Here is a 17,433-nt window from a genome sequence, read left to right on the forward strand (position 1 = left end):
TAACAAACCAAACCAGAAGAAGACAAGTTGCAACTACAGGCACACTAATACGGTGAATAAACTAATGCGAACTAAGTTGACAACAATTTAACTAACACAACAAGCAATAATTTAAAGTCTTGAAGTAATTGCTGCTCCTTCAATAAGACCACAAATAATTAAATGGCCAGTAATGAAGGAAGCTTCTCCCAGATAATTGACAGAAGGGTTCTCTTACTCGCAACCAAGTAAAGGCCGCCAGAGCTTATATACTCTTAAGCTTCCACTAATTTCATATTTCTTCCCTTTCACACAATAATGATCTGGTGAGAGTGATATTTGATCTGTTTCTGAAGGGAGGGAGTAAGAACCAGAAGCACTCATTAATTTACATCATTATATTCGTGTAAATTAAACTATTACAAGCTGAGCAATGTCAATGTGACTGGAAAACCTCAAGCATATTTTGACAAAGTTGATGAGACACTGAAACCACAGTCAAGTGTCTCACAAAAATTTGAAAACACCATATAGTCGGGGACTAAAATATGCTGAAGCATTCTAATCATCATCCTCAAGAACACTCCGACGCCTCTGGATCTAAGTAATCAAATTTCAGAACAAGGGTTCAACATAATAGACTGAACAAAAAGGAAAGAAAGATAAGCAGAGAGTCAATGACTTACAGTTACTTTTGTCTGCTTAGTAGTTTGGGTGTTAATTTGTTCAAGTAATTGTATCAGTTTCTCCTCCGAAACCTGCACAGATTACATTATTCAAAGCAACTGAAAGGATAATCTATCAGATCCGGAAGTATAAATATATATAGAGAAAAAGAGAGCACCTTTTCCGTGATCTGCCCCATTTGGGCAGCTCTGAGTACAACATCTTCAACTCCTCTGGCCTTGTCAGGCTTCACAAGAGCAATTCGAGCAACTGCATTTAGCAAATGAAATTAAGGCCACTGGTCATCTCATGAGATACTTGGTCCGAGAAAGTTAAGAGAACCGATGAAATAATAACAAAATCAATGAAATCAGGGAAAAGAACAACAATACTAGATACAGCCTTTAACAATAAAGGGCCAAGCAACTTCAAACAAATATTCCCAAGTCCCTAGCCCCCGAACTCCTTTTCATACTCACGCAATGGATAAGCACATAACAGAAATGACTTCAGTAATTTTCGAGAATCAGGAAAAGCGCGCAAGTTTCACTGTTTATTATAGTTAGGCAAAACTGAATAAACTTAAAGAGAAATGAGCAGACGCCAACCTTTCCAGGTCTAGCGCCATGATAAACAGTCTAAAGGCCATAAGCCAATTTCTGGCCAAAAGCTATTAAACCAGATGTTTAGCCAGTTAAGAGGGGAAACAGATATTTTTCTACAGGTTGTTCTGTTAAACTTTTACGTAGAAAAAATAGATCCTAAACACAAAAGACATGTTGTGGTCATACAACAGACTTGAAAATTAAGGACACTAGATAATTGGCAACAAGACACAAGGCCAAAATTAAAAGAATACAACATAAGACGTCATCAACAAACAATACTAGGTATGCACTCAATATATCATACCCAAATTTTAGAATATATCCATATCCGACAATTTCTGAATTTTCACGACTCCGTTAGGTTTCCCTCTAACCATACATTTTAAGGAATGAGCATCACAGACCATAAAAGCAAAAAGCTCTAATATATGTTTGAAAACATCAGCATGCAGCACAATTCTAATCACTATGTTCAGCACCAAGGTAGCACACAGTGGTGCTCTATTAATTTGCAGAATTCCACCAGCTTAGATTAAAATGTCAAAGATGAGCAAAGAACTAGCATTAAGCAACACTTGCCAGAAGGAAAAAATGCAAGCTGATGGAAACAAAGCTTTAATAGAAGGACAGCTTCAGCATGTGAGACAGTGGGACCAAATATACATCATCTGAAAACACGAAAGCTCTCTTTCACAACAATCTCCCATGGGGAATGGAGATGTTATACTTTCAGCATATATCTCCAAAACATCAAACAAACAATCACTCGTTTACACATGCCAATGAATGAAATTTACATTTATACCACCAGAGATACAACCTATGAGAGCTGAGAAGCTCGGTAGCTAATCAAAAGCAACTCCAACCCAAACCTTAGATTAAACAAATGTAGTAGTGGTTGGCTTTCATTTCTGTAGATTCTGTTGAACTATAAAGAAATCAGTGGGTTCTGAGGAACTCATCATCAAATGGGTTCTGAGAAGAATCTTTGTAAAAACAAAGTAGCAGTGCTGGTAAAGGCAAAAAAGAATAAGGAAGTGCCAAGGTCAATTGGAACTTACCGAACAAAGTGCACGCTTTAGCAAAGAAAAACATAAATAAACATGTATATGTGATGCAAGAAAAATTAAAAAACAAACACAAACAAGAGTTGTATAGCCACCGGATTTGAAAAAAAACTACACTAGGTCTATGTTCCTCGGACTTGGTTGCGGATACCCGATACAAATGCAGATCTAAAGGTTGGTTTCTTCATCACATAAACTATAGGATTCAAGGATATGGATCCAAGTGGGGATACGGGTGATGGGATATCGATTAATTAAATTTGTTGAACTAAATATTTTATTCACACGATGTCTTGTGTAATACAAAGCATTCTCATAAAATCAAAAATCAAAACAAATACCCAATCAATTTATACTTGGTCATAGATGTAGCAAAGCACCCAAAGTTAACCAAATCCGGTGTGAATCCTACGCCCACACCAAACATGAGTGCGGCAGGGATTTTGAAGTGTCCTCAAAACATAGCACAAGGTTAAATATTTGAAGTAAAAACAATGTAAGAATAGTGCTCTCTCTTGAAAAATGTGTCAGGGCCCTTTTCTCTTTTCTCTTACCAGTCGCTAGCTCTGACATACTTTTAAGGTAATCTTTTTAGTTATGGAAAAGAAAACCTTTTTACATCTAGAGATAAAACTTACGAACTTATTGATATTAGTGATGATAATTTTAGATAGTTCACATTTATTGAGTGAAGGGGATTCACCACCAGATTAAACATTGATGAAGAAAACATGTGATGCGTAGGCGAAATCATTCAACAAGCATCTCGGGGGTCGGGGAATTTGTGTAGAAGGTGGGGAAGAAAGAGCCAGACATATATGGTCGTTATTTACGAATCGAAGATGGACCGAAGATAGGAAAACATCCATCATTATTCCAGAGGAACACTATAATTGGGGTTGGGGTGACATAGCAAAGAAGATCCTACACTTCTTAGGCGAACCTACTGACCAACGATTTAATCGTTTGGTACGGGATACCAAGTCTTTCATCGATACAGCTAGAATCTCACAGTGGTAAATTGGATCCAGACAATGTTAAGCACTATGCTGGTATAGACCAGTTAGTATCTAAGTGTTTAGTGGGCTGCTTCAATGACCACTTCAGCCTTAGTCGAAGTGCAGATGTGATTCAAAAATGGTTTGTCAACAGATGGAAAATCAGTGTTTGGGTTGAAAGTCACTCCTCTCACTCACAATCTATTCCTTTCTTATTTCCCCTCAAGACAAGAAGCTGCTAGAATTATGCCGGGAGAGTGGTTCTGGTATGGGAGGCATTTGACACTTGAGTGGTGGTCGCTAACAGTTAGTGCAAAGATGCAAAACATAGTCAATCGATCTTGGTTACGGTTTTTAGTATCCCTCTGCATGCTTAGAACCATAACACATTTCGCTACATAGGAGACTGATGAACATACAAGCTTAAATCTTGATGCTAGAGAAGCACAAATGGAGTCCATGTTTTCTACAATAATTGAGGGTTATTGGGCTCATGAAGGTGTCAATGGATTTGGAGAATTGGGCCACGAATTTAAAATGCTTACACTAATTAGCCTTAGTCCAATTGAGGCCCAAGAATCTCAAGAAATTGAAGAAGTCCAAGAATCCATTCACGATTAAGATTTCTTTTCCTTCAAGATTAGGATTTCTTTTCCTTCAAGATTAGGATTTCTTAATTCTTGTTTTAGTATGATTATATTTATAGTTCTAGTCAAACCAGGATTGTTAGTTGGTAGTCCATTCCTACTAGAATTCTTTTTCCTAGTTTAGTTAGGATAGGTTTTTTTAGCCTTATTCTTATTCTAGTTTAATTAGGATTAGTTTTTCTTAGTCTTATCAATTTTACTCATTGTAAGCCAATTTAAAGGGCTCAATATGCTGAAAATAAATATTGGTAATTAGTTTCTTTGAGCATTAGCTTCAAAAACGTGATGGACTCTTTTGTTTCCTCTTCTTCACTTATTCAACGCTTCTTGCAATATTGGGAATTAACGAACGTGTGGGTGAGATAGTACATCAGAGACAAATGTGATGGATTTGTGGGAATTGATGAAAGAAAAAATTTCAGCTTCAGCGGGCCAGAATTTATATCGTAGGAGATGCGACCAAAGTTCCGGCAAAAAACGATCTTGAAATTGGGGGTGCTTCGAAATTTCAATGATAGCAGGTTTCTAGTGAAGCCTAGGATGATCGGAAAAGCCACCGAAATTATTGCAGATAATGTCGTTTCACAATTACCGAGCTCACCTACCAATCACATGCAGCCTAAAGTGATTTCAAATTCAAATTTAGACCCACGTGTCCCCACTTTGACTCAGCCAAAGGCCCCTTCAATTAATACTAAAGTAGTATTGATCCAGCATTTTAGTTACTACTCTAAAGGCCCAAAACGTAAAGCCTACAACAGGAGAAATAAGGAAAAGAAGATTCGAAAGCAGTTGGGACAATCATAGTCCCTTGCCACAACAAATTTGAGAGTTTTTAGTTCAGAGCCCAATTTTGATTATATCAACGAGCAACCAGTTCCAGACCAAATAGTAACTACTCTCGATCCTTCATCTTCTATGAAACGAAAAGTTCATTGTTCTCCAGAGGCAAAGGAAGAAGCTAGTCTCGTTCCTTTTTCTTCCATGCAAGAAAAGTGCTACAGTTCTTTAGAGGCTGTTGGTGAAGCTGAGCTCATATCTCTCAAATTTTACCCTAGACTCTCTCTTTCGAGGCCTTAGAAGATCATATATTTGTAGCACAAAGGTTGTGCTAAAGCCAACATTACAGTTTGACATAACCAAAAACATAGCTTCTTCTAGCTCTTACTACAGGGATTCGATGATACCTAAGGGTGAATCAACATCCTGTACAAAATCTTCCTTGCACCAAAAGTGAAACAAAAAAAGGTCGTTCATCTTAATTTTCTGTAAGGAATTGTTGTTCCCATCAAAAAACCTACTACTTCTTTCCTTCCAAATCATCCACCATATGCATCCTCCATGGTTCATGACAATCCTTTCATACTCAAAAATAGTTGCCATACACAATGTATAAATAGATGACTACTATTTTCAGCCTCATTCGCACATAGATAACACTTTGAGCACAATGACCTTCCCCTTCTCTTTAAGTTGTCTTGTGTTAGGCAAGCATCTCTACAACTAGCCACACAAACAAGCTATTTTAGGTAGTATTCTCACTTTCCATACTGCTTTCCAACTCCACAATTGAGCTTGCTGACCAGGGTGATTAAGCAAGGTATATGCTGAATTCACTGTAAATTGGCCCTTACTGTGTCGTTTCCATTTAAGTCTATCCTCCTCTTCAATTATCCCCTTGAAATGACCAAGTGCTCTCAACATTCAATGAATCTGAGACATTCCCAGCCATTAAGTTGTCTCCTAAAGTTGAAGTTCCACCCTTGCTAGTCCCAACTATCTCCCACTATGGCTTTTGGATTTAGACTCAAGACCTTCATATCACAAAACAAGTCTTTCAAAGGTTCATGTCCTAACCAATTGTCATTCCAGAAGGAAGTCTTCCTTCCATTTCCTACTAAGATGTCAATATTTGGGACCAAAAGAGGCCAATAATCCCTAATAGACCTCCATATACTGACCCCATAAGGTGTAATCACAGCCCTCGAAACCCACTGTCCCTCAAGACCATACAGTGATTACTTCTTTCCATAAGGTTTTCCTCCATACTAAATCTCCAAAGTCATTTCATAAGTAGAGTTTTGTTGTGTAGTTTTAAATTCCTTATGCCTAGGCCCCCATCTTTCTTGCTGAGTGTAAGGTTCTTCCACTTCAATAAATGAAAAACCTTCTTCTATTTGTTGTCTTGCCAAATGAACTTCCTTCTAATGGCATCGATCCTTTTCTCTATTTTTGCAGGAATAGGGAAAAGAGATTTTTGTATGTCGGGAGCTAAGTTGCTCTGACATGGCAGTTTAGGTGTCGCACCCGTGTCGACACGACACTAGTATGGGTGTGGGTATGGGATCCGTACCGGATCGGTCAAACAATTTTGGGTACTTTGACCACGACGGACGAAAAACTTTGGGGCGAGATACAATTTGATTCCCGAAATCAGAATCAAAACTAGGGTAAATTTGAAGAAAATAGCATGACATTACTAGGAAATCAATCCTTTACTTATCTACAACCTAAGTTGCTCGGACACGGGTGCGGGTGTCCGATATGGGTGCGGATCTAGAGATCGGATCCTTCAAGACGTAAATTCTAAGATTCAGGGATACGGATCCTAGTACGGATACGGGTGCGGGGATACGGCTAAAAATAATTCAAAAAAATAAAAATATCTCTAAACTATGAGAAATTTTTTAGGAATACTTATCTATAGCTTGTAAAGTGTGGATTTCTTTTTTATTCTCAAGTTGTAGATAAGTAAATGATTGATTTCCAAGATACGGCAAGCTATGTTCTTCCCCATTTTTGGTTTTGATTTCGGGAATCAAATTGTATCTCGTCTCGAATTTTTCTGTCTGTCATGGTCAAAATACCCAAAATTGTTTGACCAGATCCGGTACAGATCCCATACCCACACCCATACTAGTGTCGTGTCGACAAGGGTGTGGCACCTAAACTGGCGTGTCAGAGCAACTTAGTCTACAACTTGAGAATAGAAAAGAAATTCACACTTTACAAGCTATACGTAAGTATTTCACAAAATTTCTCATAATTTAGAATTTTTTTTATTTTTTTGAATTATTTTTACCCGGATCCCCACACCCGTATCCGTACTAGGATTCGTATCCTCGTATCTTAGAACTTACATCTTGAAGGATCCAACCTCTAGATCTGCACCCGTGTCCGAGCAACTTAGGTCGGGAGTGCATCCAGGACATTATTGACCAGTGTCACTCTGCCCCCCAAAGATAAGTATTAACTTTTCCACCTGGCTAGTCTTTTCTCACTATCTTTTTAGTACCCCACTCCAAATGTCTAAGACTTTATTTTTAGAACCCATTGGCATGCCTAAGTATGTTGTTGGAAGAGCTCCCACTGTACACCCAAGAACATCTGCCAACCTTTGTATATCAAATACCTCATTAACTCGGAAAAGAATACTCTTCCTCCAATTTACCTGAAGACCAAAAGTTGCATCAAAGAGAGTTAGGATTGCTCTGAGGTTAACTGCTCCTCTTTTAACTCACAAAACACCAAAGTGTCATCTACATATAGCAGATGAGTTATTTCAGTCCTCCTCCCCTATTTGCTATCTTAAACCCAGACATCCATCCATTGTTATTGGCTAACTTAATCATGCTATTTAAACCTTCCATTGCAATTAAGAACAGAAAAGGGAAAAAAGGGCCTCTCTGTCTCAGCCCTCTGTGAAGGGAAAAACCTTCGGAAGAGCCATTGATCAAAACAGAAAATCTGACTAAGCTTAGCAAAATAGAATCCACTTGATCCACTTTCTACCAAAACGCATATCCATCAACATTTTGAGAAGACAAACCCAGTTCACATGATCATAAGCTTTCTCTATATCATTTGGAAACTAGTCACCCAATTTCTTTGCTTTTTCTAAAAATTGCTATCTTTGAGGTACCAAATATCATGGTATACTTGGTTCTTTTTTTTTAATTTTGAGAACGGTAACAATATTATATATCTATAGCACAAAGGCTGTGCTAAAGCCAACATTACAATTTGACATAACCAAAAACATAGCTTCTTTTAGCTCCTACAACAAGGATTCTTGATATCTAACCGTGAATCAATATTCTGTACAAAATCTTCCTTACACGAAAAGTGGAACAAGAAAAGACAATTCATCTTAATTTTCTGTACGGAATTGTTGTTCCCTTCAAAACACCTACTGCTTGTTTCCTTCCAAATGGTCCACTATAAATACCAACACTCATGTCGGCCACAAGAACGTAATGCAACAGCACCCCCAATTTCTTTGTTTTCTCTAAAAATTGCTCTCTTTGAGGTTCCAAACATCATGGTATACTTGGTTCTTTTATTATTATTATTATTATTTTTAGAACGGTAACAATATTAGCACAAAGGCTGTGCTAAAGCCAATAACTTCTTCTAGCTCCTATTACAGGGATTCTATGATATCTAACAGTGAATTAACATCATGTACAATATCTTCCTTGCACTAAATGTTATCTTGTTCAAATAAAACAAAATCTTCCTTACACCAAAAGTAAAACAAAAGAAGGCAGTTCATCTTAATTTTCTGTAAGGAATTGTTGTTCCTTTCAAAACACCTACAGTTTCTTTCCATATTATTATTATTTTCTCCCTTATTATTATTTTCTTTTTTATAACGGGGTGTAGGGGCCAACTTGCACGCACCTTGATTATTTCACGGTATTTGCTAACTCCCACCAACACAGGTACCCCGTACCTCTGGCCACCAAGATTTAGGCAAATTGAAAGATATCACCTAATGTTTTTTGTCTCTTGGTCTCCAAACTTACACAAGAAAACAAAATATCCAACACTAATAATCCAAAAAAAGTACTGAATTTGAATGGAAATTAGGAGAGTGTGCTAATTAGAATTAAATATTTAGTATTTCCTCCGTCCCAAATTAAACGTCCACCTTCTTTTGTGAGCCAACCCAAATTAACTTCTTCCTTATAAATACATATGACATATCATCAGAAGAAGAAGTAACACAGGACCTAGTTTTGCTCAATACAACTTGTTTGTTACTGAAATTCTTCAAGGATCAAAAAATAAACATATATCCTGAAATGTTACCTCAATAAGTACAAAATCCTACAATTTCCAGTTGTCCTCTTAAGTAATCTTACGAAGTCAATGAAGGACTTTTAGTTTAGGACTAAGTGAGTACTTGGTTTCACGAATTTTAAATCCTTACAACATGGGCTAATCCCGATAATGAAGCCAAATGCCTTGAATATTGTCCACACACAGTGGCAAATTCATGAAATTGATAGATCATGTTCTTCATGTTTTTTAGTTTGATAACTATTGTAACTTATTTTTTTCGTAAAATAGACATCTATAGAACAAAATACATGTATCTACATATGAATGTTCACCGTATTCCTTATTTTCAGTCCTCCATGATGCCGCCCATGTCCATACTACTTAGCTCTGGATATAGTCAAATATATAGTCATAACAGACCAATAACAACTATCTATAGATTCAAACTTACAAGCAAACACTTCAACAAAAAAAAAAATAGATTTCTCAATCTACAGAACTGAAAACACTGAATATCTTGAAGAGAATTGACAAATGCACTTACGCCTTGCCCTTGCTTCAGAAGTCAGAATCTGAGTAAGCATCATTTGCCTTCGTTCATCAGCCTCCCTACATCAATCATTTCCTCTGTCGATATTAAAATCTCAAAAGTAAATGCTAACATATGAGTATGACCACAAGGGCAACAATTTTACCAACCAAAAAAAGGGGCAACAATTTTAGCTGCTAGTAAGAAAATAACCTTTTGGCTTCCTCCTGGGCGCTTTGCTTGTCTGAGCTTTGAGGAGTTCCCTATGATAAAAGTTTTATAAGTAATGGAGATACATCAGATTCAAAACTTTAAAAAGGCAAACACAACTTCAAAAGTTGCACCATAAATACAAAGCGGTCATCATTTTACCATGCCCTGTTGAGCCATGAGCTCCTGCATTCTCCTTTGCCTGATAGCTTCTAATTCTGGGTCAGCCTGGAATAATAATAGCAAAAACGGGAATCAAATCTCTCCTAGCAAGCCAGATCACATTGTTGCAAGCTTCTAGACTAACCATTACAACAACAACAAATCCAGTGTAATCCCACAAGTAGGGACTCGGAAAGGTAATGTGTACGCAGACCTTACCCTACCTTGTGAAGGTAGAGAGGTTATTCTGATAGACCTTTGGCTCAAGAAACAGTGAAAAGGAAGCAACAAACAATAGCTACAACAAGGTAATAGGACAACGGAAGCGAACGACACCACGTGTAATAACAAAGATCTAAGAATAAGAAAATACAAGAACAGTACTAATACTACTAGTAAGACTAGGAGAAACTCTCAACTACCTATCGACCTTCAACCTTAATTCTCGACCTCCACACCTTCCTATCGAGGGTCATGACCTCGGTAAACTGAAGCAACGTCATGTCCTGCCTAATCAACTCTTCTCAGTACTTCTTTGGCCAACCTACACTCTTCCTACGATCCTCCATGATCAACCTCTCACCCCTCCTAACTGGGGCATCTATGTCTCCTCTTCACATGCCTGAACCATCTCAGCCTCGATTCTCACAACTTGTCCTCCACAGGGGCCACTTCCACCTTATCCCTAATAACTTCATTCATAATCTTGTCTTTTCTGGTAGGCCCACATATCCATCTCAACATCCTTATTTCTACTACTTTCATCTTCTGGACATTGAAGCAACAAACAATAGCTACAACAAGGTAATAGGACAACGGAAGCGAACGACACCACGTGTAATAACAAAGATCTAAGAATAAGAAAATACAAGAACAGTACTAATACTACTAGTAAGACTAGGAGAAACTCTCAACTACCTATCGACCTTCAACCTTAATTCTCGACCTCCACACCTTCCTATCGAGGGTCATGACTTAGGTAAACTGAAGCAACGTCATGTCCTGCCTAATCAACTCTTCTCAGTACTTCTTTGGCCAACCTACACTCTTCCTACGATCCTCCATGATCAACCTCTCACCCCTCCTAACCGGGGCATCTATGTCTCCTCTTCACATGCCTGAACCATCTCAGCCTCAATTCTCACAACTTGTCCTCCACAGGGGCCACTTACACCTTATCCCTAATAACTTCATTCATAATCTTGTCTTTTCTGATATGCCCACATATCCATCTCAACATCCATATTTTTACTACTTTCATCTTCTGGACATTGAATTTCTTGACTGGCCAACACCCAGCCCCATACAGCATAGTCGGTCTAACCACCACTCTGTAGAACTTGCCCTTAAGTCTTGGTGACACATTCTTATCATATAAAACACTATATGCGAGCCTCCATTTCATCCACCCCGCTTCATTACGATTTGCAACATCCTCGTCAATCTCCTTGTTGCCTTGAATTACAGAACCAAAATATTTAAAACTATCTCTCTTGGGGATGAATTGTGTACCATGTTGTACATCTACTTCTACCTCATGTGTCCCATTACTGAACTTGCATTCCAAGTATTCTATTTTCTAGACTAACCATTGATCCAAACAGTAATCCAACGCAAGCTAGAAAACTTTGGCTTTTGGTTTCTCAAAATTATTATGCACTTCTATCCTCATTGATTATTTTTCAGAATAGGTAAAAGAAAACCAGAGAACCATACTAGAAACAAAGCCAGAACAAGTAAATAACACAAACATCTTTTACTTATTTCTTTTCTTTTCTCCCAACGGATTGAGGTAGCAAATCAATAAGAGAAAGCTTGTTTGAAACAACTTAGCATGCCACCCCTTTTCTGCCTTTAATATGAAACACAACTAATGATATTAGAAACAAACAGTTTCATCAAATATGTGCAAACAGAATCCATTTACTAGTTCCTTTTTTATCTTAATTCCGTATATACTTTCCTGCTGAGGTGTCCATTCTAAACCATGGTCCAATACTACAGTCAACATCCAAATAAAACTCTAAGAAAATAGAAATTCCATCATACTATATCCAGAGTTACAATTAAGCACTCCTCCCTTCTTATGTATTGTAAGAGTCGGGCGGAGCTAAGGGGACACAAGGTAGTTCAATTGAATCTCCTTCATTGGCAAATTATACTACACGTATGGGGAAAAAATGACCTTTTTGCTTATATATAAAAAGCTGAATCCCCTAAATTACAGCGCAATGGCAAAGGAGGTTCAAAAATTGCTTTAGATCACATGTTCAGATCTTAGGTTTAGCATTCTTGTATTTTTTTTGAATCCCTTTGTTTGAATTCCTGGTTCTGCCACTGGTAACAGTGGCTAACAAAAATACATTTGACAGAAGCTCCCGTTTCCTGTCCTTCCTATGGATAGCTAACGTACAAGGAACAAAGTTATAATAGGAATAACCGCAAAAAAAAAAAAAACTTTTTAAATGAAGTTCAGTGGTTTGCACAGAGGAAATCAACAAAGGTTTTCAAAGTGGACATAAACCCATTTAAGAGAAATCACAATGCATCCATCTTTTGAACTGACAGAGACCTAAGCACAAGCAATCTTACATGTTTGCAACCCTAACATCAATTTTATCCTAAAAGGTGTACACATCATTAAAGAAAATATATACACAACGCGAGTAGAGTAACTAAGTAAACTTACCATCTTTCAATGCTGAATTTGAGCAGGGAATCTCAGGGAAAAGGAATGCAAGAAAATAAAAACACAGCGTTTGTAAGACGCGAGAAAAGGACACCCTGGATATGTTCAAAATCAGAAAAACAAATGACAAAACCAGTCCCTTAAGTTTCTGGTTGATTTAACATGGCCCTTTTTGTTTTTATTACTATACCATGGTCCTTTAATTATGCACCTCAGAAATGTTTTCAGTTATATTTGTCAGAACTGACCACTTTTGGTCTCTTTATATTTATAGCACACAATGGTAGTTATCTTTGATGGATTCGTAAAAACCTTGTGTGTCATTTAAATTGAAAAAAAATGATATGCTTTTCCCCATTCATTTTTTCCAATTTTTATCATTAAAAAAATCGTTAATTTTTATAACAACAATGGGTGCTACATTGGATTTAAAGTAGGTATAAACATTAATCTATTCACTATTTCATATGAAGAAGGTGAATGATGTATACAATTGGTTTGAATAAGATTTATGATACGAATTGGGTAAAATAAATTCGGAATAATTTGTCTTGATGGCTAGTTCATTTTAAATCAATCATGTACTTAGCACGAGACAACTCTATCAAAAATCACATCGCCATGTGTTTTAATAATGTTGTAATGATTTTCATGGTGGAATTGTCATTAAGCTAAACTAAGGAAAGCAAAGAAAAAACGAAAGGGAAAATACAGAGAAAAAGAGACTGATTTCATTCAGTATAAAGAAAGAGAAGTACACAATATTTTATCAAGAGAGCAGCCAAACAAACTAGACACGTGTCAGACAGCGGCAGTAACACCTTTAGGGACTGAAAAGTAAATAGCAAGGACTCAAATAATAATAGCTAAACGTAGGACCCAAAAGCACAAAACACGAAAAGTTTCTGCAAATTCTTAGACTCGGCTGTGCACCTTCACCCCTCATTGCTGCATTCCATCCCCCTCTAAATAACCCTAAGTAACCCTGTCCTCAAAGTTGGAAATGGAACAAACCAGTAATAACCAAATTGCACCCAATCAGTAATTTTGTTCATGAAGATTGCAGATGCTTCATTGTCCTTGAGGTTATCAAAAAGCTCCTCCTCCTCCACTATCAAAGATAAAAATATTCCTCTCTCTACATTTTTCATTCATCCAAGACCAATGGCTGCAGCAACCTCATTGCTGTAACTTACAAGCAACTTCCTTTTACAAACATCAATTACTTTGGAATAGACAAGATCCAAGTAAAATAATAATATCGTAAGACAGAGATTGCTCCTGAATACCAAGTGAACAAAACTAGTATAATAGAGAACACATTACCAACTTCTAGACCATATAAGAGTTGTCCATGTGGAATAATGAATAAGTTTGAAACAATGATCATTATCATAATTTTGAGCTTAAAAACAACATCAGTCAAAACAATGATTTTCCATCTATCAATAGCTTTAATCAATTGCTAGTAAGCTTCTGAAAAGATCCAGTGACATTTTTCTAATGTTGCTACAAGTGGAGCAGTTTCTCTTGGTGCATTGTACATTAATGATGAGCTCTAGCTACCCTCTATCTCCATTTTCTTTTCATCGTCTTGTAGAAGAACAATGTCATTTAATGTTTACCTAGTGTACTATAATGAGCAATATAAAATGCCTAAATATCCTTCCATTATTTTGATCAAATTAAGATACTAAAATGGAACTTCGCTGACAAGTAGTAAAGATCCTTAAACTTTTGACTTCACCACAGATATACAACTTTCAATTGTTCCCAATACTACCTTCTCGGAAGCGACCCAAGAAAATATAACATGAAGAAATAGACCAACCATAAAACAGAAAGCACCAAAAGTCATGTAATGAGTCAAGCAATAAATTGAATTTATTTATGTTCAACTTGCTGCATGTGGCAGGGGGTTCCAGAGAGTGAAACAAGACTTCAAAGTTAAATATTTCATTTGAAATAACCGTTAGTGATAGTGCAGAAATGGTTTCTCAGATTGAGCCAATTGTTTGATCAATAGTTCCAATAACAAGTGTAAAACTTTTAACTGTCGCTTAACTCAGTCATAAAAGTCCAAACCCGATATGCAAAAGCAACCAGTAGTGCCAAACTCACTTGATTTCATGGAACACCATATTGCACCAAGAACTTCGCATTAAATGCATCATAACCAATACAACCAGGTATTTCAAGATCAATATCCATCTTTCCTAGAACCAATAGGTATGAAGCCACCTGTCTAAGCAATGTGAAAATCAAGAATTGACCAGCTATCAAGGGTGGATTAATTTTGCATCTTGCATTTTTGGCAAAGGTTTACAATCTCGAGCATATTATTCCACACGCATCAAGCTCTTTACCAGATTAATCCCAATGTTGAATACTAAGCTGGATCGCTGACACATAGATGCACCAGAACTTGAGATAGATAAAGAATTTGCCATTAAAACGGGAAATAGGGATTAGAGCAGTGTAATCCAAAATCTCTATTAGATCCTCACACAAGCATACTTCAATTTTATGATGTGTTAATTTCTTATATATATCAGTCCAACTATAGTTTGGATCTTCAATTAACGATCTTTCCAGTAGGTTCCACAACCAGTGACACTAGAATTTCTTTCAAAAAGCACATAAAAACACAATTGTAATATTCTCTAAATACCTTTTTTAAAGCATTAAGTGGCGGTTGACCATGTTCTCCAAGAATCAATTCATCTAACTCCAACATAGTAAAGTCAGCATTCTTATGCTTGATAAAGAACTGGAATACTAAGAGCTTTCTCACATAGTCTTCACTAGACTGAATACTCTTCTTTCCTCCAAAAAGCATTATGATAGAAATAAATTTATCTGCTAATGCGGCTTCCTCAAACTGAGGCTTCAGAGGCAACACATTTGTTATCATTATTAGATGTGATATTTGTAGTGTTGACTCAAACTCATTGAGGCCATTATGAATTAGATGTTGATGAACAACACATGGAACTAAAAGTATCGGAGTTTCATGCTGAGTAGCCTCCGGTTCATCAAACCAAGGTAAGTTTCCCAGTCTCACTCAGCTCACGATTGTTCTGTCAACTGAGAAGAATCAAAACATGATCCTCATTTCCAAATTGGCAAAGCAACTCAATTTCATATCTTTGAGGACTCTCACCAAACTCCTCTTTCATTAGTTTAGACAGAGTAATCTCAAATGGAGGAAGTTCAATAAAACTAACATTGTAAAAGAAGTCCAAAGTCGTAGGTATTACCCGAGATTCGTCAAATATTGAAAAATATTCATCTCATAGCAAATGTTTTTAAGATATCTCCCATGGATAATCTTGCAACTTCAAGTACCCTGTTTTCCTGATCCTCCTCCTTTTGACTAGCCCGACCAGAAGATTCCTCAGCATCCTTTAATTAAATATCCATATTCTCGTTCATAGTATTGGCTCATTTCCCGATTTCTCTTGCCTCAAGTCACTACCATTACCACAAACCCCATAAATAAACAAGTCAGAACCTACCACATGCACCATTATCTCTTCATTCTCGTTTGATGACCGAAGGTTAACTATGGATTTGTTTCGTTCATTTGGGGCAATTTGTTGAACACCTAGTACTCAATATTTTCTATATGTTCTTTTATTGAATATTCATCTTCCACTTGAGAGTGACTAGTTTCCAAATGATCATAACCAAATTTTAATTCCACCCATTAAGTCTAGAGGTGCTTTAAATAGTTGAAAATCCGTATGTGAGAAATTGGTCTCCGTATACTTAGCACCTGAGTTTAACAAGCTATCTAACCCAGCAACAGTCATCGAAACCAATGAACCATTATAGAATTGAATGAAATAGAAACTCGGATTGTTATTGTCAACCTAACAAGCTCATAGAATCTAGCAAGAGTAAGCAGTTGTGGGTGAATCGAGATAGCTACATCCCCCGTTCATTGGGTTTGTGAATCCACCAGTGAAATCACCATATGAATCTCGATAAAAACTTGGATTTGCACCGGGATATTGATGATATGCATACGGGTCACTGGAAATCTGTTGCTCACACACCGACCTTTGAAGGTTTGTAACGACCCGACCTGTAGTTTTGAGTTTTAGCATTACATTCTGCGATTTGAGTCTTTGAGTGACTTATTATGATGCATTATTACTTAAATTCAGGGTTGGTTTTGATTTTCGAGTTGTTTGGGGTTGATTGATAGAGTGATTCTCAATTTTAAAGCTTAAGTTGAAAGTGCTAATCAAGTTTGACTTTTGTATATTTGACCTCGGACCAGAGTTTTGATAGTTCTGTTAGGTCGGGATGGTGATTTTAGACTTGGACATATGCCCGGATTTGAGTTCTGATATTCCTAGATTATTTTGAGACTAATTGCCGAAAGTTGAAAGTTTGAAGATAGGTTTGACTCATAGTTGACCTTGCAGTTATCGATATTTTTTTGGGATTCTGATCCTTTAAATAGGTTCGTATGGTGATTTATGACTTGTATATAAAATTTGAGGTCATTTTGAGTTATTTAAATGTGTTCGGCGTAAGTTTGAAATTTGAAAATTTTGATTAGTTCATTAAGTTTGAATTGAGGTGAGACTCGTGATTTTGATGTTATTTTATATGATTTGAGGCCTCGAGTAGGTCCGTGTTATATTTTGTGACTTGTTGGTATGTTCAGACGGGGTCCCGAGGGGCTCGGGTGAGTTCCAGATTGGTTCCGGATAGTTTTGGCTAAGCTGAGATTGCTGGTACTACTATTCTTGCATTTGCGAGGTATTGGTCGCAAATGCAACTACCGCATTTGCAAG

At 37.0% G+C, this 17,433-nt stretch overlaps 1 protein-coding gene across 1 annotated transcript; it reads right to left on the bottom strand.

Moving 5' to 3' along the window:
• Positions 1-343: 343 nt before the first annotated feature.
• LOC107797368 (uncharacterized) lies at positions 344-12,760 on the bottom strand. The gene is made up of 7 exons (XM_016620250.2): positions 12,623-12,760; positions 9,934-9,999; positions 9,775-9,824; positions 9,577-9,641; positions 824-915; positions 666-737; positions 344-579 (listed from the first exon to the last, which is right to left on the bottom strand). Exons 1-7 carry the CDS (start codon positions 12,623-12,625, stop codon positions 541-543), a joined length of 387 nt encoding a protein of 128 aa, XP_016475736.2. The 5' UTR covers positions 12,626-12,760; the 3' UTR covers positions 344-540.
• Positions 12,761-17,433: the final 4,673 nt, after the last annotated feature.

The sequence above is a fragment of the Nicotiana tabacum genome, chromosome 17 (genome assembly GCF_000715075.1).
Source record: "Nicotiana tabacum cultivar K326 chromosome 17, ASM71507v2, whole genome shotgun sequence".
Taxonomy (NCBI): domain Eukaryota; kingdom Viridiplantae; phylum Streptophyta; class Magnoliopsida; order Solanales; family Solanaceae; genus Nicotiana; species Nicotiana tabacum.